Source organism: Lithobates pipiens, unplaced genomic scaffold (assembly GCF_037356315.1).
Source record: "Lithobates pipiens isolate NorthernLeopardFrog02 unplaced genomic scaffold, aLitPip1_a1.2 Scaffold_19, whole genome shotgun sequence".
Lineage (NCBI taxonomy): Eukaryota > Metazoa > Chordata > Amphibia > Anura > Ranidae > Lithobates > Lithobates pipiens.
Genome location: NW_027507764.1, coordinates 9285623 through 9308815, shown reverse-complemented (window position 1 = coordinate 9308815; position 23193 = coordinate 9285623). Strand labels below are relative to the sequence as shown.

General features: G+C 45.4%; 1 protein-coding gene and 1 pseudogene across 2 annotated transcripts in view; both read right to left on the bottom strand.

Annotated features, from left to right (window-relative positions):
• LOC143995796 (NACHT, LRR and PYD domains-containing protein 3-like) overlaps positions 1-23193 on the bottom strand; it is a 136397-nt gene that overhangs the window by 18850 nt on the left and 94354 nt on the right. For both annotated transcript variants that reach the window (XM_077490506.1, XM_077490507.1), the window contains exons 17-19: positions 21349-21404; positions 18386-18606; positions 8121-8395 (exon numbers count right to left, since the gene is read on the bottom strand). In XM_077490506.1, the coding sequence (XP_077346632.1) occupies positions 8121-8395; positions 18386-18606; positions 21349-21404 (552 nt within the window). The remainder of the gene's footprint in view (positions 1-8120; positions 8396-18385; positions 18607-21348; positions 21405-23193) is intronic.
• Positions 19944-20021, bottom strand: LOC143999744 (U2 spliceosomal RNA; annotated as a pseudogene).

The following is a 23193-nucleotide window of genomic DNA, read 5'->3' as shown; positions in this document are numbered from 1 at the left end:
TTCCGACGGATTCTCCGACCGTGTGTACAAGGGCTAAGACGTTTGACATAGTTTTAGCTACGAGAAAGCATCTAACGATGCAAAACTTGCTTGACCTTGGGAGGCGACAACCAATGCTACTGATGGGAAGCTGTCAAAGCCGACAACCAATCATAGGCAGTGGAGGCATTCCCGGCCTCACAGCACACCCCTTGCATATGTATGGCTTCTGGGTGGGGAATGCCTCCACTGCTGATGATTTGTTGTCAGCTTTGACATCTTTCAGGCCAGATAGCTTGGGCGGGTTCGGGGTTGTACCTGAGCTCATCCCTACCTAAGCACTACACCACTGGGCAGGAGAACAGACCATCTTTGTTTGCCCATTGGGCAAGCTGTAAACAACCAGGGTTTGAACCCTGAACTTGAACCTCATCCCTAGTGAGCACAGCAATATAAAGACACCAATAGCTTTTTTTTTCTATTTGTGTTTATTTTGAGATTGAAAAAAGTAGTGATTTCTATGGCCTTTTTTTTAATTACCTTCCAAGTGGCTCCCATTACATCTGACCTCTCTCCACCAGTTGGCATTCACCCCCCTTTCACAGCACAGTCAACGTCACAATTCAAAAATGCATTTATTCTCCAAATAACAAATCAATATTGAAAACCCACATTAACCCTCTTGTCCCCAAACACCTTTCCTCAATAACCTCCAAAAACTATTTTGCACATCCAGTAAACCCCGCCCCGTTCTGGATGGGGCTCCCGTTTGCTAGTATGAATAAAATGAGACCATTGTGAGCACCTCATAGTGTTAAATTAACTGTCCCATGCTTTGTGTTTATCTCTTCTGCTGGACAGTTTGGTCTGTTAACCACTTGCTTACTGGGCACTTAAACCCCCCTCCTGCCCAGACCAATTTTCAGCTTTCAGCGCTGATGCATTTTGAATGACAATTGCGCGGGCATACAACACTGTACCCAAATGAAATTTTTATAATTTTCTTCCCACAAATAGAGCTTTCTTTTGGTGGTATTTAATTACAGCTCGGAGTTTTATTTTTTGCTAAACAAACAAAAAAAGATGCAAAATAAAAAAAATAAAACATTTTTTTTCTTAGTTTGTTATACAATTTTGCAAACAGGTCATTTTTCTCCTTCATTGAAATGCCCTGATGAGGCGGCACTGGTGGGCACTGATAGGCTGCACTGGTGGGCACTGATAGGCACAGTTAAGGCGGCACTAATAGGCACAGATAAGGCGACACTGATGGGCAAAGATGGGCACAGATAAGATGGCACTGATGGGTGGCACGGATGGGTGGCACTAAGGGGCACTGATAGGTACCACTGATAGATGGGACTGATGGGCACTGATAGGTGGCACTGATAGGTAGCTCTGATAGGTGGCACTGCTGGGCACTGATGGGCGGCACTGATGGGCACTGGTAGATGACACTGATGGGCACGGATATGTGGCACTGGGGTGCAGCACTGTTGTTGAGGCAGATTTTGGGCACTGATATGAGGCACTGTGGGCACTGATGGGTGGCACTGTGGGCACTGATGGGTGGCACTGATGGGGGGCACTTTTTTATTAGTTAGGTGGCACTGGCAGGGGGCAGGTGGGCACTGATAAGCTGGCCGTGATCCGGACTGATGTCCTGATCACGGCCGCCGGTGATCGGCTTTTTTTTCCCGATTACCGGCTCTGTTGTGTCACATGATCAGCTGTCATTGGCTGACAGCTGATCACGTGGTAAGGGGTCGGGATCGACCCCTTGCTCCGATCCGTTATCAGGTGAGTCTCATGGACTCGCTGATCACAGAGCGCGCCGCGCGCGCTCCTCAGGGGGCGCGCAGGCCACTCGTGCACGGGACAACGTCAATAGACGTAGTCCCGGCAAAGCAGGTCCGCGATGTAGCCGTCATTCGGCTATAGCGCGGATCCCTAGTGGTTAAAGGAAGTTAAAAAAATAGCAATTCTACTGGCAGGATCAAGATAGCCTCCTACAGAAAACATTTTACATATCTTCCTGTTGTTAACAAAACTAAAACCTTTCTAGTCACAGAATTTACCAGGGACGTTTTAAAAATTATGGGCATTTAAAAAAAATAACAAGAATCTCTGAAAATTGCATTTTTTATAATGCCAAAACTTTCTTTTTAGTTTAGCACATAGTAGGGAACAGTTAAGACCCCTGTTTATTTTTCTTTAGTGTCCCCCTCACTTCCTCTTTAAGAGCCTCGGCAAGACAGAGGAGTTCCTTCCAATGCAAAGAGGCTATCCACTCTTGGATAGTTGCCAGCAGAGCAGGTATTCTAGGATAAGATTTCACTTGTTCCTGGGAGATCTAAAAAAAAGTTGGCTTCCCACCACTTCCTGTGCCAAAGACCCTGGCCATCACAACAGAGTGAATCTCCCAAGAGTATTCAATGACAGAGATTCTAACCAGTCTGGGTCTGGACTCGAACCTGGGACCTCGACTGTGTCTGCCAACCACTCTTCTCACTGGGCTACTGGATAGTTCCCTGGACATATCCTTCAAAGATCCTGTGTTGAACCTTATTTGTCTTGAACCTTGAACTCTTTTGCCTCGTACACACGATCGGATTGTTGGCCAACAAAACCGTGGAATTTTGTCTGAAGGGCGTTGGCTCAAACTTGTCTTGCATACACACGGCCACACAATTGTTGGCCAACAATTATGAACGTAGTGCCGTACTATGCTGTTTTTCAGCTCTTTAGCGCCACCCTTTGGGCTCCTTCTGCTAATTTCTTGTTAGTAGAAGTTTGGTGAGTTTTGATTCGCACTTTTCATTTCGCACTTTTCAGTCAGTTTCTGAACGGCAGTTCGTCAACCAGCCATGTTGCGGAATCAGAGGAGATAACACATTATTTATTATTGGCCTTGGAGTTATTGCTTTGACATTATATTTTGGTTGAATAATGATTTGATTTGGTATATTTTCTATATTTTGGATGAATAGAATGCACTTTTTGGTTAACCACTTAAGGACCGCCTCATGCCGATGTACGTCGGCAGAATGGCACGGCTGGGCACAATCACGTAGATGTACGTGATTCTTTAAGTGCCCAGCTGTGGGTCTGGAGCGCGCCGCCGCCAGCACGCTCCCAACCCGGTCCTGAGCTCTGTGACCATGGCTGCGGGGCCAGCGGACCCGATCGCTGCTGGTGTCCCGCGATCGGGTCACAGAGCTGAAGAACTAGGAGAGGTCTGTGTAAACAAACCTCTCCCCCGTGCTTCCCTGTGTGGCTGTCACCGATCGTCTGTTCCCTGTTATAGGGAAGGACAATCAGTGACGTCACATGCAAGGCCACGTCCCCCTACGATTAAAAAAACACATAACGTTATACATAACACTACACTGCCCCCTAGTGGTTAACTCCTTCACTGCCAGTGTCATTTACACAGGAATCAGTGCATTTAAATAGCATTGATTTCTGTATATCTGACATTGGTCCCAAAAATGCGTCAAAAATGTCCGATGTGTCCGCCATAATGTTGCAGTCACAATAAAAATCGCAGATCGCCGCCATTACTAGTAAAAAAAAAAAATATTAACAAAAATGCTATAAAACTATCCCCTATTTTGTAAACGCTATAACTTTTGCGCAAACCAATCAATAATCGCTTATTGCGATTTTTTTTACCAAAAATATGTAGAACAATACGTATCGGCCTAAACTGAGGGAAAAAAAATAATTTTTATATATTTTTTGGGGATATTTATTATAGCAAAATGTAAAAAATATTGAATTTTTTTCAAGATTGACGCTCTATTTTTTGTTTATAGCGCAAAAAATAGAAACCGCAGAGGTGATCAAATACCACCAAAAGAAAGTTCTATTTGTGGGAAAAAAAGGACGCCAATTTTGTTTGGGAGCCACGTCGCACGCAGTGCCGAATTGCAAAAAGGTGCCTGGTCCTTTGGCTGCAAATTGGGTTCGGGGCTGAAGTGGTTAAGTTCTATTGGCAGATAGCATGTCTAAGTTTATTTGTTTTCTTTTTTTTTTTTTTATTGTGTAGAATAACACTTGGCCATGTGTTTTACTTCAAATGACAGTCTGGGAGTAGGCAGTTACATTTTAAAAAAATACAATGTAAAATTAACAAAGGACACCAACATAGTTTTATCTTTGATCCTAAAAATTGTGGGATAATGGTGTTGTGGTAACTTGTTCCCCCCCCCCCCAAAAAAAAAGCATAATAATATTATTGTCAGGTCACCTAGAGCCCAGGTGACAGGTGCACACCGTAGGGTTGGGGATGCACCGCAAGGCTGTGGACCCTACGGCTGACGGCTGCAGACGGGGGACAGATCCCACTGGGGTAAGAGCGTAAGATTCCCCGGGGCGCGGAGTCTAAGAGCCAGCTGGTGTTCACCAGAGCTTCGAGTGGTGAAGATGGTCTTGGCTGCAACTGGCTCCAGGTCGCGACCCCCAGGGTCCCCCAGCTCACACCCACAGTAGGTAACAGGAGGATAGGGATGGTGAGGGACAAAGCCAAGGTCGGGGCCACAAGCAGAACAGAATAGTCGGGTACACGCCAATAGGTCAGGGTCACAGGCAAGCAGGGATGGTCAGAACACGCCAAGGTCGGTAACGGAAATCAGAAGCAGAGCACACAACAGGAAACAGGAAGCTAATACACAAAGGTTGATCAGCAGGATAGGCTAGCAGTGCAAAGGTTAATATAGTGTAGTCTGATAGGGGCTAGGGTGGAGCCATTCCAGAGGAAGGAAATAAAAGCAGTCAGGTGAAGCTCGGCTGGTCTCTAGAAATGAACACATGCAGACAGGTAAGGAGAACAACTCTAATGCATAACCATGACAATTATTCTTGATATCACTAGAAATAAAAAAAGCCTTGGAAAATTGTGTTTGCAGTAACTCCATCAGTATCACCAGCAAAGCAGCTTCATTATTATCCCATTATAGAAGAAGAGAATTGTGCGCTGCATTTCCAGATTTCATAATTTTCCACGTCACGAATGTTAATTCTCCATTAAGAAAATGCTAGTTTACAAGACTGACCACTTCCGGCTCGTCCTTGCTTCCGAGCATGCGTGTTTGTACTTTTGTCCAATGGACATTTGTTCTTGGAAAATTTTAAAGCATGCCATCCAACATTTGTCCACGGAAAGTTGGCCAACAATTGTCCGACGGAGCGTACACGCGGTCGGATTTTCCGGCAACAGCCTGACATCAAACATTTCCCCTCGGAAATTCCGATCATGTGTATGAGGCTTTTGTCCTCCCATGAACTTTCCGATTTGAGCCATGTCTCTGCACTTCCTGTTTGCCAGATTATTGTGCTCTCTCCAGCCAGTATCTCCCTTTTGTCTTTCCTGCTGCCGTCCATATCTTTGCTACCATTCATTACTGACCCATGGCTTGTTCCTCGACTATGCTTCTGCTTGATCCTAACCTGCAACTACTTGTTACCGACCTTTGGCTTGTTACTGACTACGCTTCTGATTGATCCTTAGCTGCTATATCCGCTACTGGACCCCGACTTGTTCACCTCCTGGTGGGGCGATCCTGAGGACTGCAACCTGGTACTAACACACAGCAAAAGCCATTAGACATGTGCACTGACGAAAAATTAGTTAATTTTCCTTTCATTCGTTTTTTTTTTTATTTTTTTTATTTTCAGGTCATTCATTATGATCGAAATTCGTAAATGAGAAAATTCGTAAATTTGAAATTCAAAAATTCAAACATTCGAAAATCTGGAAATTCCAAAAATTTGGAAATTCGGAAATAAGAAAGAAAATCCGAAAATAAGAAAGAAAATCTGAAAATTTGAAATAACTAACTAAATAACTATTAAATTAAAGTTATTAGAATTTCCTTTCAAATGTGGCTGTGAACGAATATGAATTTATTAGAAGCTACGAATTATCCAAAATAATGAATGCCGTATCTAAACAAATGGAACAGAACAAATAAATAATAAATATTGTAGTGGATAACATTTTGGACAAAGTGTCATTCCTGTGTCAATTTAGTTTTTGCCTCGGAACAGTAAAGGGATTCTGAGGGTTAATTATGTAGGTTAACTTTGACATCAGTCTGGCTGGGCTGTGTTGGAGCTCTGCCTGGTCATGTGTACAGTGAGGTGCACATGACAAGCCAGAACCAGGCCTGGTTGGACGTTTTGGGTATCAGCTTCTCGGAACCAATTAGTGGGTGTGCTGGGCCCCGCTGAGGAGTCTGGGAAGGGGTACTTAAGATGTTGAGGGCACGTGTTCAGGAGTAATTTGTGAGACCCGTGTGGTCTGGTCTTGTTTCCAGGACCGGGGCGGCCCCGCGAGGGGTCCCAGTCACGGGGTGTTCGACATCCCGCAACATGCTTCTGTCAGTTATCCCCAATAGACCCGCCTGGTCTGGGGTTCGGATCCATCTGTTCCCGAGTCTCGGAACCGGCTGGTCCAAGGCGCAGTTACTGAGGGAGGATTCAAGGTGTCCGGGTGTGCTCTCGGCTTGGAGGGGCATCACAGCTCGCGAAAGTGACCGGGGGAGGACTCTTCGGAGGAGGGCCGGCAAGTGGCATCCTGAGAAGTGCCTGGTTACCGAGTTGGGAAGGACATTGACAAATCCACACTTTTTTCCAGTACTATCAAGGAGACAGAGAACGTTCCAGGTACTGAGGAAGAAGGTTCCAGTTCACCTTCAGTTACAACTTGTCCACGTTCAGAGATTTTACAAGTTCTGAATCAACGTGCTGATTGTCATGATCTCTGGCTAGAGATCTGTTCAGCCTTGAAGTGCCCAGCTGCGAGTAGCTACTCTCTGGGTGGTATTAGAGACTTTGTTATGTCTGCAGTTCAAGGTGCCTGAGTTCTTCTACCCTTGCCCTCTGTTCCTATACGAGACTGTGTTGTTGGATGTTACCCCTGCAAAATAAAACCTTTCAAAAAGACTTTATTGGTGTCAGCATCCAAGTTGTTGGGTATCAACCCTGGGAACCCCTAGACGTGGAAGAATAAGCAAAGCGGAGGTAACCGGTAAGCCCAATAAGTCAAGGCCGCCCTACAAAGGGTTATGGCCGCTACAATAATAAAAAAGTTTTTATTGTTATTTATTATTATTAATTTGTTACGTTCCATTTGTTTAGATGCGGCATTTGTTATTTTGGATAATTTGTAACATCATATAAGTTTGTATTCGTTATGTTCACTAACAGACAAATTTGAAAGAAAATTCCAATATATAATTTAATAGTTATTATTAGTTAGTTATTATTTCTGATTTTTAGAATTTTTGGGGTTTTTGAATTTTCGGATTTTAGGATATTCATTCTTTGAATTTTCGTTCTTACTTTCGAATTTCCCATTTTTTGAATTTTGAATGTTCGAATTTACAAATATTCGAAAAAATTCGTTAAACGGTTTTCGTTAATTGGGATATTTACGAATTTTTTCTAAAATAAATTTGGAAGCAAACGCATTGTACATGTCTAAAAGCCATCTCCACCATCAGGAACTCTGGTGAACACCGGTTAGCCCTTGTACACACGGTCGAACATTCCGACGACCAAATCCGTCGGATTTTGTCCGACGGATTTTGTCCGAAACTGTTGCATACACACGGTCGGACAAAGTTGCCGGAATGTCCGATCGTTCAGAAGGTGATAACGTAATTTGGTTACGATGGGACTACGTTCAGGCTAGTAGCCAATAGCTTTGATGTAGGAATTTGATCTGAGCATGCGTGGCACTTTGTCCGATCGGAATTCTCTACACATGATCGGAGTATGTCCGATCGGAGCATTTTGTCAGAAAATTTTACCGGCAAGTTGGAAAAATTGGTCCGTCGGATACTCAGAGGGAAACAGTCCGATGCAGACCACACACAGTCGGAATATCCGACAAAACGCTCCGATCAGACACATTCCGTCGGAATCTCCGACCGTGTGTACAAGGGCTTAGACTCCGCACCTCGGGCGAGTCTGCGTTATTTTCCAGGATGACCTGCTTGTATACTAATCCTGCTGGTCAGTGGGAGTCCCCCTACTGCTATAGCTGCTGGTCTCTGAGCCCTGAGCGTGACTTAACCCTTCCATATCTTATCCAAAATATAAATAAAGATTTGTTTTTTCGATCTTTAGCTTACCTTTATTTCCGGCTGTTTTTGGGGTATCACATAAAGATGAAATTTATACTCCAAGCAGTTCATGTCTTCTGGACAAACCACCTTGCTGTATAACAAAATCTTCCCCTTGAACGGAATGGGTCTTCTCCATAATTTCGAAAATAGAGCAACAAGACTAGAAAAGGAGGGATTTTCCAGGATAATATGGGACGGTCCGATTGTTACCGGTTTTATTATATTAAATTTTCCATCCTTAAAATTGCCGCATCTAATTAGAGAGATGCCTCTTTTCAGACCTAAAGAATTAAAAGAAATTATTTTTTAGAAAGATGCCCAGGGTTTTTTTTTTTTTTTCCCCAAACAGTTGCCCCACAGCCAGGCACATGGTCACAGTCACTCTTCGGCTCAATTAATAGTCCAAGGGTTCCCTTTTTAGGTATTTTTATTTTTGGGTAATTTGGATGGGGTTAAGGAATTAAGTGGGAAACTCCAGCAACTATGTACAAATGGGAGGACATACGGTATATCTTCTGTAGAACTTTGAGCCAGTAGAAAACTTGAGGAGTGTAATCCTATTTTGGTGAACAGTCCAAGCAATGTCCTTTCACTGGGAATTAAATAGACTAAGCCAGGGGTCAGCAACCTTTTTCCACTTAAAGTGATTGTAATGCCACGTACACACGACTGGACTTTTTGAGGGACTAGGTCCGACAGACTTTCGATGGAGTTCTGACAGAGTTCTGACGGACTTTCCGAATGAACGGACTTGGCCACACACAATCACACCAAAGTTCCGACGGATTCAAACGTGATGACGTACGACCGGACTAAAATAAGGAAGTTCATAGCCAGTAGACAATAGCTGCCCTCGCGTCGGTTTTTGTCCGTCGGACTAGCATACACACGAGCGGATTTCTCGGTAGGAACTGGGTCCGGCGGAGTTCTGGCGGAAAAATTTGAAACATGTTCCATTTCTAAAGTCTGTCAGACTTTTGCAAATCAAAAGTCCGCTGCAGCCCACACACGATCAAATGGTCTGCCGGAATCATTCCGTCGGACTTTTGATGTTGAAAAGTCCGGTCGTGTGTACGCAGCATAAGGGTTTGTTTTTTGTTTTTTTTATTTAAAATAACAAACATATCATACTTACCTCCACAATGCAGCTCATTTTACACAGAGTAGACCCAAACCTCGTTTTCTGGGTTCCCCCAGTGGCTCTCGCGGCTCCTCCCTGCATCAGATAACCCTGTAGGACAGGCTTCCTCAACCTTTTCAACACAGAGGAACCCTTGAAATAGTTCTCCGGTCTCAGGGAACTCCTAAAAATTAGAACTCTACAACCCATGATACATTAGTGTGATAGTCAGTGGGAAGAATGGTCCTCACACTTGTGGTCATTGGGAAGAATTATCTCCTTACAGATAGTTAAAAAGATCAATGGTGTCGGTGGGAACTTATCTGAGAGGCAGAAATTGCCCAATGCTGAAGGAACCCCTACAACCTCTGGAGGAACACTATGGTTCCACGGAACCATGGTTGAGGATCAATGCTCTAGGAGAAGCGCTTCCCCGAAGGGGGTTACCTTGCGGGTGTGCTCCCAAGTCCAGCATTCGGCGTCCATAGCCGCCGAATGTATGACTCGGCCCCCGCCCCCCCGTCATTGGATTTGATTGACAGCAGCGGGACAGATGCGCTGCGATCAATCTAGCCAATCAGGACACAAGACACCGGCTAGAGCTGGTGTGCTCATCCCCGGTGCGAGAAAAAGAGGGGTCAGGTAAGTAAAATGGGGGCACTGGGGGGCTGCTGCTCTGCAAGAAGTTTTTCACCTCAATGCATAGAATGCATTGAGGTGAAAAACCACAAAGGTTTACAACCCCTTTAAGAGCTGGATTCAATGTATATAAATGCATGGAGGGCAGCATTCACCTGCTAATAAATGAATATAATAATAAACCTAACATAGTAATGATAATAACAGTACAGTTATTGCTCTCGCTCTAACAATCGCGGTGATACCTCACATGTGTCATTTGAACACTGTTTACATTTGCAGACGCGACTTACGTATGCGTTCGCTTCCACGCGCAAGCACGGAGAAATAGGGGGCTTGAAAAAAAATTTTTTTTTTCTTAATAATTTTATTTTATTTTTAAACTGTCACTTTTATTGCTGTCAGAAGGAACATAAACATCCCTTGTACACACGGTCAAGAATTCAGGCCACAAAATCCGTCTGATGTTTTCAGACGGATTTTGCCCGAAACTGGTGTTGCATACACACGGTCGGACAAAGTTGTCGGAAAATCCAATCGTTCGGAACGTGATGACGTTCGTTACGACGGGACTACATTCAGGCTAGTAGCCAATAGCTTTGGTCTCGTAATTTGATCTGAGCATGCGTGGCACTTTGTCCAGTCAGAATTCTCCACAGAATTCTTGTTGGAAAATTTTATATCCAGCTCTCAAACTTTGTTGGTCGGACATTTTGATGGAAAAAGTCCAATGGAGCCCACACACGGTCGGATTATCCGACAACGTGGTCCGATCGGACGTTTTCCGTTCCGAATTTCCGACCGTGTGTACAAGGGCTAAGGCCTCATGCACACAGGACATTTTTACAGCTGCTGTTTTTGGCGTCAGATTTTTTTTTTTTCTACAGTCAATAAACTCCCCATCATGTTAGCTTATGTGTCCATGCACACACAGGCTGTTATCAACTGTTTTTTGGCAGGGGCATTTTTGAACTGTAAAAAAACACCCCAAAACCAGTGCATTCTGGGAAGAGTTTTTCAGCTGTAAAAACACTGTAATGTCAAAAAAACACGGATAAACGCAAAAAAAAAAAAAGTTTAAAAACGCTAATGCCAAAAAATGCTGAATTGCAAAAACGCTGGAAAACTTTGAAAAACTCACTCCAAAGCTACTCGTTTTTATAGCATTGTTATTACGTCCAGTGTGTACAAGGCCCAATAGGCAGTGACATGTACTCTTTATGGAGGGATCTACAAGACCCCAAATCCCTCCTTTGCATTTAAAAGCATTCAAAATGCCAAATTTGGCTATTTTTATTACTGTAATTTTTAAAAATTTGGCGCCTATAAGGCCGCGTACACACGCGCGGACTGTTCGCCCAACTTTGTCCGTCCAACAGTTTCGGCAAACAGTCCGCTCAAACTTAGCATGGACGGACATGGCCACACACGACGTACGAACAGTTTGCTGAAACCGTGCGCGATGACGTGAACGGCACGTACGACGGGACGAAAAATACGACGTCCTATACACTGCAATGCAACCTTCCGACGTGGAAATCCTTTCTGAGCATGCGCGAGACTTAGTTGGCCGAACAAGCCTACACACGAGCGAACAGTCCGCTGAAACCTTGTTTCAGCGGACAGTTTTTCGGAATTTCCGTAAGACCTTGTTCGGCCAACTGTCCGCTGAAACTGTCCGCTGAAGCCCCACACACGAGCGGACTGTCCGCCCAAACACTGTTCAGCGGACAAGGTTGGGCGAACAGTCCGCGCGTGTGTACGCGGCCTAAGTCTTCTGTAAACTGGAAGTGATGTCATGACCCGATCATGACCGGTCGCTCGGGCCTCCCGATGGGACGGGAGCCATGGAAGGCAGTGAGGGGGGGGGGAAGGTCACCCGCTCCCACTGCTTGGGATAACAACTGAGCAGCTTCTTAGCCACATTGGTTGTTATCCCAGGAAAGCCAACCACTGGCTCTAAAAAATGGTACCGGGGTGATGTGCGCAGCTGCAGGCATTACCCCGGTACAACCCCTTTATGCCGAGGCCGCATATTTGACTGCGGTCGGCGTGAAGGGGTTAAAATGTGCGCAGGCCGGGTACACGTGAATTCATCACATGCATTGACAGGTCAGACATTTAGCGGCGGGTACAGCCTGCGGGCCGTAGGTTGCCGACCCCTGGACTAAGCTCTTCAGGACACCAGACACAATGTCCCCTTTACACACACACACAGCTGACTCTGACACATAAGGGAACAGCCTCAGCACAAATGCTTTAGGATTTCTCTCACCACTCTGTTCTCTGTACAAACACAATTGGAAATTTGTATAAATGTAGGGTTTGAACTTGGGATTATAGCGGTGCCCAACACAATATAGAAAACTTTTGTTTGTAGTATAAAAATATTTTATTACATAGAAGAATATCAGACAAAACAATCATGGCTGCATAAAACACAGAGCATCCAAATAGTAAATACTGGCCAGAGTATCCATACGTCTGTGGCAATTACTGGCAGTGATCCCTACATGTTTCGCCAAGCATTGGCTTCTTCAGGGGGATATGTAATTGTCAGTATTCAACAGTGGCTCTAGTGGCAATAAATACAAACAACAACATTTTACTAGTTAACACAGCACGTTACCAATGAAATTGCAAAGTATATATAACCACAAAAACAAATAACAGCACAATGATCGTCTGACATGGCTCATAATGTCTCCTCCCAGTGGTCCACAACCCCACCTACCTCCTCCACAGAGCTATTGTAAGTATTGAGGCTATGTTAGCCCATAAGATTGGACTTACTGTGTCGATTACTATTTACTACCTACCTTTTTTCCCCAATTTTGCTTTCACACACGGTCCCTGTATGCCTCCTGTAGCCACTACATTACGGCACCCTATTCACTGCTTCTGCACTGCCTTAATGCGCGCCCCGTGTTTGTGGGGGTATCTTGAGGTAGATGGGGTACATTGTGCTGTGTGTTTTGTGGTTATATATACTTTGCAATTTCATTGGTAACTTGCTGTGTTAACTAGTAAAATGTTTATTTTTAGCACTGATCACTGTATTAGTGTCACAAGTTCCCTAAAAGTGTCAAGTGTCAGAATGTGCGCTGCAATATTGCATATTAAGTCACAGATCACCGCTATTACTAGTATAGAAAAAAATCCCATAAATATATACCATAGTTTGTAGACACTACAGACAGTCCCAGAGTTACGAACATCCGACTTGCGAACGACTCCTACTTACGATATGGAGGCGGCCACTTTCGACGGCGGGCACTTTCAACAGAACATCGGAAAACGACGTCTCTGCCGTTCTGCGCATGCTGTTCCGACTTACGAATAGTGACGGCCCGAACCTCCGACGGGACGTTTCGCGAACGCAGACCGCAAATGAGGCCGACCGTTCGCGAAACCGAACGTTCGCGGCGGGCCCCATTGACTTCAATGGGAGGCGAACATTTCAAACCTTTAGGTCAAATTTGCAGCCACGAGGTAATTATTAGCAGGGAAAACATAGTCCCACCACATGGCCAATGACATAATACATGTATGAGGTGAATTTGGGATCGATAACTACAAGCATTCTTTTTTTATATGGGAAATTGTTGTGACAATTCAGGACTGTGGAGCGCATGAAGGCAATGGAGGAGAGGGAAGGTCAGGGACCAGGGTAGGCAAAGAAGAGGGTGCAGGAGATGATCACCAGCAGCGTGACATACAGCAATGACACCTGCACCGTGATAGAGTCATCTGACACCAGCACCGTGATAGAGGGCACTGACATCAGAAGCGTGACATAAAGCACTAACACCAGCGCCGTGACATACAGCATTGACAGCAACACCGTGATAGAGAGTACTGACATCAGAAGCGTGACATTAAGCACTGACATCAGCACCGTGATATACAGCACTGACAGCAGCACCGTGATAGAGAGTACTGACATCAGAAGCGTGACATACAGCACTGACATCAGCACCATGATATACAGCACTGACAGCAGCACCGTGATAGAGGGCACTGACATCAGAAGCGTGACATACAGCACTGACATCAGCACAGTGATATACAGCACTGACAGCAGCACCGTGATAGAGAGTACTGACATCAGAAGCGTGACATTAAGCACTGACATCAGCACCGTGATATACAGCACTGACAGCAGCACCATGATAGAGGGCACTGACATCAGAAGCGTGACATACAGCACTGACATCAGCACAGTGATATACAGCACTGACAGCAGCACCGTGATAGAGAGTACTGACATCAGAAGCGTGACATTAAGCACTGACATCAGCACCGTGATATACAGCACTGACAGCAGCACCGTGACATTAAGCACTCACACCAGCACCGTGATATACAGCACTGACAGCAGCACCGTAAGCAGCCCCAGGAGTAAGTCAGCACAGCACAGGGATGGTGTGATCCCCTCATAATAAGAACCCCCAGGAGGAAGTCAGCACAGCACAGGGATGGTGTGATCCCCTCATAATAAGCAGGCCCAGGAGAAACTCAGCACAGCACAGGGATGGTGTGATCCCCTCATAATAAGAACCCCCAGGAGGACGTCAGCACAGCACAGGGATATCATAAGCAGCCCCAGTAGAAATATGACACCGCTCAACCTCTTCAAAGAGGAGGGTAGGGGCATATAGTACGGTGTGCTTTTTTGGGACAAGGAAGTGAGCCAAATGAAGAAAGAAGGTAGTGCACCTCAACCCTATGTATTGTGGACCGATAACAGTCCTTATAGAATAGCAGACTGTACCTCACTCAACCCTATGTACTGTAGCACCCTAGACCAAGTTACCAGTCCTTATAAGAAGTTTTGTGGACCAAGCAGGTTGTGTGTTAGTGATTAGCAGACTGTACGTCAGTCCCTATACCAATGAAGGACTGCTGCAGTATAGGGCAGCGGTCAGCAGTGGTGCACCTCAACCCTATGTATTGTGGACCGATAACAGTCCTTATAGAATAGCAGACTGTACCTCACTCAACCCTATGTACTGTAGCACCCTAGACCAAGTTACCAGTCCTTATAAGAACTTTTGTGGACCAAGCAGGTTGTGTGTTAGTGATTAGCAGACTGTACTTCAGTCCCTATACCAATGAAGGACTGCTGCAGTATAGGGCAGCGGTCAGCAGTGGTGCACCTCAACCCTATCTATTGTGGACCGATAGCGGTCCTTACAGAACAGCAGACTGTACCGCACTCAACCCTATGTACTGTAGCACCCTACACAGACCAAGTTACCAGTCCTGATAAAGAGCTTTGTGGAACAAGTGAGTTGTGAATGATTAGCAGACTGCAGCAGAAGGGCAGCAGTCAAGTATAATATTCTTCCTATAGTTGGAAGAAAGAATATTATACGTGTACAAGCCTATTACCGTACCACTGATACCAGTCCTGAAAAGAACCTTTGTGGAACTAATAGTAACAGCAAGTCTTTAAACTGACCCTCACTGCCTGACACACTGCTTCCTTCCTGTCCCTATACAAAGTGGCAAAAAAGAGGAGCCTGGAACAATTAGTGGTTACTGGAATAGCTCTTTTGTGGACCTGATAGTAACAGCTAATGATGATGATGACGACTAAACTGACTCTCCCTGTAGCACACACCGTCCTTTCCCTTTCTCTAAACTGACAAAAGACACTCAGGCTGCTGCAAGAATCAGTAGCACAGCAAACCTATATACACCTAACACCTATACCAGTCCTGAAAAGAACTTTTGCGGAATAGCTAGCGATTTATCTCTCCCTACTCCACACAGCAACCTCTCCCTATAGTGACAGAAGAAAGAATGTAAAATGGCCACCGGATCGGGTGTATTTATAGGTTAGGGGGAATGTCCAAGTGTCCATGTGCTGTAATGTCTCAATTGGCTGTCCTGTACCCCATGATAGACGTGTCATCATAGGTCAAAGTTCTTTTACACATTAAACACGTAAGTCCGCCGGGGCGAACGACGGCAAAAGGTGAGCGAAAGAGCGGACCGCGAACGACCGAAATTTGCAGCGATACGACCGCCGGGCGAACCGTTCGGCCATCACTACTTACGAACATATTCGACTTAAGAACAAACCTACAGTCCCTAACCCATTCATAAAATTGGGGACTTCCTGTCTAATGCTTGCATAAACCAATCAATATACCCTTATTGTCAGATTGCACCTTGATTGGGTGTCCTTGCAGAAGGAGGGTCCAGTGGAGCAGAGCCATCCTTATCATTCTGAGCTCCAGGAAGTCCATGGAGAGCTTGGCTTCTGCCTATGACCATATTCCCTGAACTGTGGGGAAAAAGGGAAACAACTCCCCAGCCTGAATGGCTGGCATCTATCTATCACTTTCCAGTGATATGACAAAAATGACATCCCCATTGTTAAAACTGGGTTGGAGATCCACCAAGCTAGGACATTTCTTGGTTGGATGGATGGAAGCATAAGTAGGTTCACAGAAGGAGCATGCTTGTTCCATGCCAACAAGGTCTTGTGTTGGAAAATCTTGAATAGAATTGGGTTAATGGGACAGCCTAGAAGGAGGCCACCAGGAGGTCCAGAACTCTCACAGAGGGAGCGTCTCGTTGATCCCAAGTCCTTAGCATGAGTTCTGAGAGAGAGTAGTTATTTCTCTGGAAGGAAAACTTTTGCTTGGGTTGTGTCTAGTATTAGGTTCAAATATTCCAGATGAAGAGACGCTTGGAGAGCAAATTATTAAGGACATAAACGCCCAACCAAAAGGCATTCGTAATATGAAGGAGAAGGTATCTCACCGCTCCAGGAGCACGCATGCAGGCTGTAAACTGTCTCTTCGGATGGGAAGCCACAGGTGCCGGCTATTACCACTAGCAACAGACGAAAAAAACAAGCTCTGGACTGCCGCACTCTTCAGAAGACCACTTTCTTTTATTGGAAAATCACATCACAGCTCAACAAACACAGCGAACAAGGAAAAATTGCTGACGTTTTGCACTAGCTCTAGTGCTTATTGATATTGATATTCATATGATTAAGCACTACAGCTAGTGCGAAACGTCAGAAATTTTTCCTTATTCGCTGTGTTTGTTGAGCTGTGATGTGATTTTCCAATAAAAGAAAGTGGTCTTCTGAAGAGTGCGGCAGTCCAGAGCTTGTTTTTCGACTGTTGCAAAAGGCATTCGTAACTCGGGGACTTCCTGTATAAAGCTTGCATAAACCAATCAATATACCCTTATTGGGATTTTGTAACCAAAAATATTTAGTAGAATACATATTGGGCCTAAATTGATAAAAAAAAATGATTTTTAAAAAATTTATTAGATGTGTTTTACAGCAGAAAATAAAAAATATATATATTTTTTTTTAAATTGTCGGTCTTTTATTCTTTATATTGAAAAAAATAAACAAAATCTGAGGTGACCAAATACCACCAAAAGAAAGCTCTATTTGCGCAATTGCCAGTTAAAGTAATGTAGTGCTGTATCGCAAAAAATGGCTGGGTTATGAAGTCAAGTGGTTAAATAAAAAATGGCATGGAGACCTTTGGGGGGTTCCTATGCCTTTGGGAGGTTCCTATGCCTTTTTTACAAAGCAAGAAGCTGGCAGAAAAATTTAACTTACTGGCAATTTTTTTTTTTTAAGGGTGTACCCCATGAAAAAAACAAAAGACGTGGGGTCCTCCCCCAAAATCCCTACTCTCATCCAAGCATGCAGCCCCCCCTTCTTGGACCATATCAGGCCACATGCCCTCAATATGAGGAAGAAAAGGGCCTCTTCCCCATAACCTGGTAGGGGTGTTGGGGTCTACAAGTGGGGGACTTATAAGAATCTTTAAAAACAAGGGTGCCCCTAGATACCATCCCATTCCTTACATGAATGAGTAAGGGCTACATAATGACCCTACTCATTCACATTAAAATATTTAAAAAATAAACACATACTACACTTGAATAAGTACTTTGAAAATAAGAAACAAAAAATGTCCCATGATGTAAATATATCATTAATCATGTCATCCAATGATGTACAGTAGATCCTTGTCAATTGAAAAGTAATGACATACGCCAAACAATCAAAAAAAAAAAAAAAAAAAAAAACACAGGGCCAATGTGCTCTTGGTTCACTCCTAAACATGAATGACAGATCCCTGGCCCAGCGGTTTCTTTGTAAACTAAGGGGTGGGGATGGTGGCTGATGTCATTGACCAAATATGCTCATGGCCATATGGACAGGCCAAGAAGAAAGAAGAAGGTTGTCATGGACCAGGTGCCTCCAATCGAAGATTTCCCCCACCCACTAGTTTCAGTGACAACTGAAATAAATTGGATTTCCAAATCACTTTCTATCCAGAGGACAAATAGAAAGGTTGAATCTCCCCAGAAGGCAACCAAAAGCTCAAGACACAGATGGCAAGAAAAACCTGACAGAAGTTTAGTCCTTCCCTACACTTTCCAGAATTGACAAAAAAGTTCTGGCTTTAGATATACTTTAAAATACCGTAAATGAAATGATTACAATTCTCTGACCTACCTTGTAAGCACAAGTAATGTGGTAGGTACACTTCTGACACTACTTTGGGCTCTACGGTTATGTTAAACACGGGGCCCACGATGTCATATTCATTCTCCTGTATTTTATTTACATAGTCACTCTCGACTTTCAGCTCATAAGTGATGGTCACTTCAGATTTCACTTTGAACATGATTCCCGTCTCTTTACAGCAGGAAAGTCGACCAGGCTTCACTTTTAGCCTAAATAATAAAAAGAAAAAAAGACATTTATTACAACCTGCTGTACTGATAATACTTTACAATTTCCCCAAGCTCCGAATTTCTTGTTGGTATCTGGCTACATTGACTATGCTGAACTGAATTCCATGCAGTGGTGACAGCCCTGCCTGCTCAACTTCCAGTTGTCTACTCTAGGAATGTGGACATCAAATATCACAGCATGGATGTTTTTTTCTCCAGATGATCTGGCCTGTTTCCTTCAAGAATGCAGGACTCCTGATGCCCCTTTGGTGATTGTTGTGGACAACATTTTTTCGATTGAAAAAGCCCATGGCGTGCAAAACACACCCAAAAAACTTCCACCCGGTGCCAAAAAAAGTGCACACACATAAAGAGTGACAAACTAAAAAGTGCAGACGGGTGTCTGATATCCTCCACTAGGAAGGACCTTACCCTGATCCCCCAGGGCATTAGGCTCCAGACAAGGACTGAGGTACCAGACTCATGGCCTTCCAGCCGAAGCCGGGTGACCTCCTTTCCCCCGGAAGGTCTGCCAAAACAGAGCCTCCTAGGTACTATGGGGCTCCCCCGAAGGGAGGCCCCCAATAGAGGCGGACCAAGCCAGAAGGCCTATGTCCACTCTCCCACAAGACTTTCAGGATAGGTCCGAGGACCGAACACCCTACTCATCAAAACGTACAGTGACAGTGACATGACACACGAACACAAATAAAAAGTGAGGAAAGGGATAGTGAAGAGGAGAGTGAAAAGGTGGCCATTGTGCAATACAATGACCAGGCCCTCCGGCCAGGAATCAAAAATTCCTCTGGTCCTAGCCAAAAGGCCGGGCCCTAGAGGCAGGTGTGAAAAAGCGTGTTTATGATGACGTGACCAAGGTGCCAGATATTAAAGTGCGTAGCACAGTGAGTATAAGGCACCCCCGGACTGCCACTCCAGGGGCACATAACCATAGGCTTTTCAACAGGAGCATCCCTGACCCCCCAGCCCAGACCACGACAGCCCCCACCCCAGCCAGAAAGGCATGGAGATCTAGGAGCTTAGTGAGACCCTTTACCATCAGGTCACACCCTCGCTCCCATCACTCCTACCTAATTACATTCGGGAAGTACAGGCCGTTCCCCCGATGGGAGAAAGGGGAACAAACGTTCCCTCCCGAAAAACTGACCGGAGCTAAAGCTGCCACAATCCAAGCCAGAAGGCCAGGGTCCCCTCCCCTGGCGACGACCAGTGGTTCTCCATCCTCATCAGAAGGCTTCCCTTTCGGCTACGAACCGCTCCAGGTCACCTTCACACCAGCAGGCTTTGCATAGCAACCGCCACCCCTGCTCCACCTCGCCGTAGAATAGGGACAGAATCCTGGTAACTGATAAGAACAGATACTACACTTGATCTTAGCCAAAAGGCCGAGAAGCGAAGTGGACAACATTGTCAGATTGCACCCTGATTGGGTGTCTTTGCAGCAGGAGGGTCCAGTGGAGCAGAGCCGTCCTTATCATTCTGAGCTCCAGGAAGTTCATGGAGAGCTTGGCTTCTGCCTATGACCAGATTCCCTGAACTGTGGGGAAAAGGGAAACAACTCCCCAGCCTAAATGGCTGGCATCTATCACTTTCCAGTGATATGACAAAAATGACATCCCCATTGTTAAAACTGGGTTGGAGATCCACCAAGCTAGGACATTTCTTGGTTGGATGGATGGGAGCATAAGTAGGTTTACAGAAGGGGCATGCTTGTTCCATGCCAACAAGGTGTTGTGTTGGAAAATCTTGAATAGAATTGGGTTAATGGGACAGCCTAGAAGGAGGCCACCAGGAGACCCAGAACTCTCACAGAGGGAGCGTCTCGTTGATCCCAAGTCCTTAGCATGAGTTCTGAGAGAGAGTAGTTATTTCTCTGGAAGGAAAACTTTTGCTTGGGTTGTGTCTAGTATTAGGTTCAAATATTCCAGATGAAGAGACGCTTGGAGAGCAAATTATTAAGGACATAATCGCCCAAGCAAAAGCCAGAAGCCTCTGAATTGTCCTGTGAATGTTTGCATTGCTGGAAGGGAAATGGGGCCTTCAGAAGAAGGTTGTCTAAATCAGTAGTTACCAACCTTTCGGACCTCATGGACCACTAAACTCACAATTTTTAATCCAGCGGACCACTAACGTGAATTTTACATGCCTTATACACACAATGCCTCCACACTCTGCCCCCCCCCCCTTCCCCTGGTATACACTGCTGCCTTATACACACAATGCTCTGCCTCTCTGACCCCCTCTGCTCTATTCCCCCGCACTTTGCATCACACTGCTGCCATATACAGATTCATTATTTGATCTCACCTCCTTATCCAGCCATGTGCTGGAGCTGCGTGCTCCCTCCCACAGTCTGTGATCAGCACTGCCATTGGAAGTCCCCTCTTTCTTCACCTCCTGCTCTCTGCACTACTCCCAGTGCCTCCCTCTGAGTTCACAGGAGCCGGAAATACAAAGATGGCATTGGGTATCAATGCATGCTGACAGTATTGGCAGCGTGCATTGAGAACAACACTGGAAACATTGGGCAGCATACGTTCGCCACAATGTTGATTTGCAGCAGAACCCCTGGGGACTACCAAAAGATTTCTCGTGGACCATCACTGGTCCACAGACCACTGGATCTAGACCTGAATGTCCTGAGTGCTCCAAAATTTGTCCCATGAACAGCTGGAAATCTGTTCTTTGTATGCTCAGAATGTAATAAAAATGAGAAAATTTTACCTGTATGTTTTTCCATCTACAATTGGTGTAACTACATTTTCTGGCTCTTCCTCTGACTATGGAAAGGAGAAAAAAGATTATTATATATTAATAAGATTAATACGGACTAGTGTTGGTGAAGCATGTCGTACCAACATGTCATCATGTTGGTTTTCTGTGAACACAATACACCCATCACATTTATATACAAGAATTGGTTTTCTGATATGAAAGATTTACAAAGTGTGCCACATCTCAAGAAAATTGGAAGAGAGAGGAACCCCTGGGGGTGGGATTTTTAAGGCACTGCCAACACACACTATAGAAAAAATAGACATTTTATTGAGTAACTATCTAGAAAAATACAGATAATAATAAACAAAATATTGGACATGGAGACATCAAAGTTGTGCAAATTGATGATACAGAGATAGTTTAACCAACGCGTTTCGGAGATGAATGTAGTCTCCTTCTTAAGGGTTTTAACAGGAAATATGTAATATTTTGTTGAATTGCACATACATAAAATCATTCAAATCCATTTTTAAAAGAGAGACCCTGTCACATGGAGTCCATCCGCATTCCCATCCACATTGTCCTTGCTTGGAATGGAACTCTAATGCCGCATACACATGATAGGATTATCCGGAAGACTTGGTCCGGCGGACCAGAGTCCGCCAGAAAATCCGCCCGTGTGTGGGCTCCGGCAGACTTTTTCTTCCCAAAAGTCCGGTGGACTTAGAAAGAAGTCTTGACTCAAAATTGTCCGCCGAACTTGGCAGTACGGCGGACAATCCGCCCATCTGTGTGCTAGTCTGCCGGACTTTTGAAATGAACGGACTTGCCCACACACGGAGTAAAGTCCGTTCATTTTGAACGTGACTCCAGGTAGCCGGGACTAGCGAAGGAAGTCAATGTCGCCGGCTCCATCGGCGAGATTGACACCTTGCAAGCCCTGTCACCTATAGATTTAAAGGGGAACCCCTGCGCCGAAAAAACGGTGTGGGGGTCCCCCCAAAGTCCATATCAGACCCTTATCCGAGCACGCAGCCTGGCCGGTCAGGAAAGGGGGTGGGGACGAGCGACCGCCCCCCCTCCTGAGCCGTACCAGGCTGCGTGCCTTCAACATGGGGGGGTGCTTTGGGGAAGGGGGGGCCCTGCGGCCCCCCCACCCCAAAGCACCTTGTCCCCATGTTGATGAGGACAAGGGCCTCTTCCCGACAACCCTGGCCGTGGGTTGTCGGGGTCTGCGGACGGGGGCTTATTAAAATCCGGGAGCCCCCCTTTAATAAGGGGCCCCCAGATTCTGGCCCCCACCCTATGTGAATGAGTATGGGGTACGATGTACCCCTATCCATTCACCTGGGGGGGAAAAGTGTTAATAAAAAAACACAACACAGGTTCTTCTCGCCGGACTCCTCCGCTATCTTCTGCTCTTTTGCCGCTCTTTTACTAGTGGAGGAGCCCGGCTTTCTCCTTTGTCGCCGCCATCGTCCGGGGGTCTTCTTCCGACTTAGGGGGTCTTTTCCCGCTCTTTGGTTCTTCTTGCCGGGCCTCCGCTTTCTTCTTCCAGCTCTTTTACTAGCATTGGCCCAGTCTTGTTGCTGGCGCCGCCACCTTCTGCTTCTTCTTCTTCCTTCTCTTCTTCCGATGTTGACACGATGCTCTCTCTGGCCGTAATGGCACGGACGCGTTGTGTGGCAACTTATATTGGGATAAGGGGCGGGGTCACTGGGTGATGTCACATGGTGCCCCTGCCCCTTATGATGTCACAGGATGATGGGACTGTTACGTCATAAGGGGCGGGGTCACCATGTGACATCACCCGGTGCCCCTGCCCCTTATGACTATATAAGTCGCCGCACA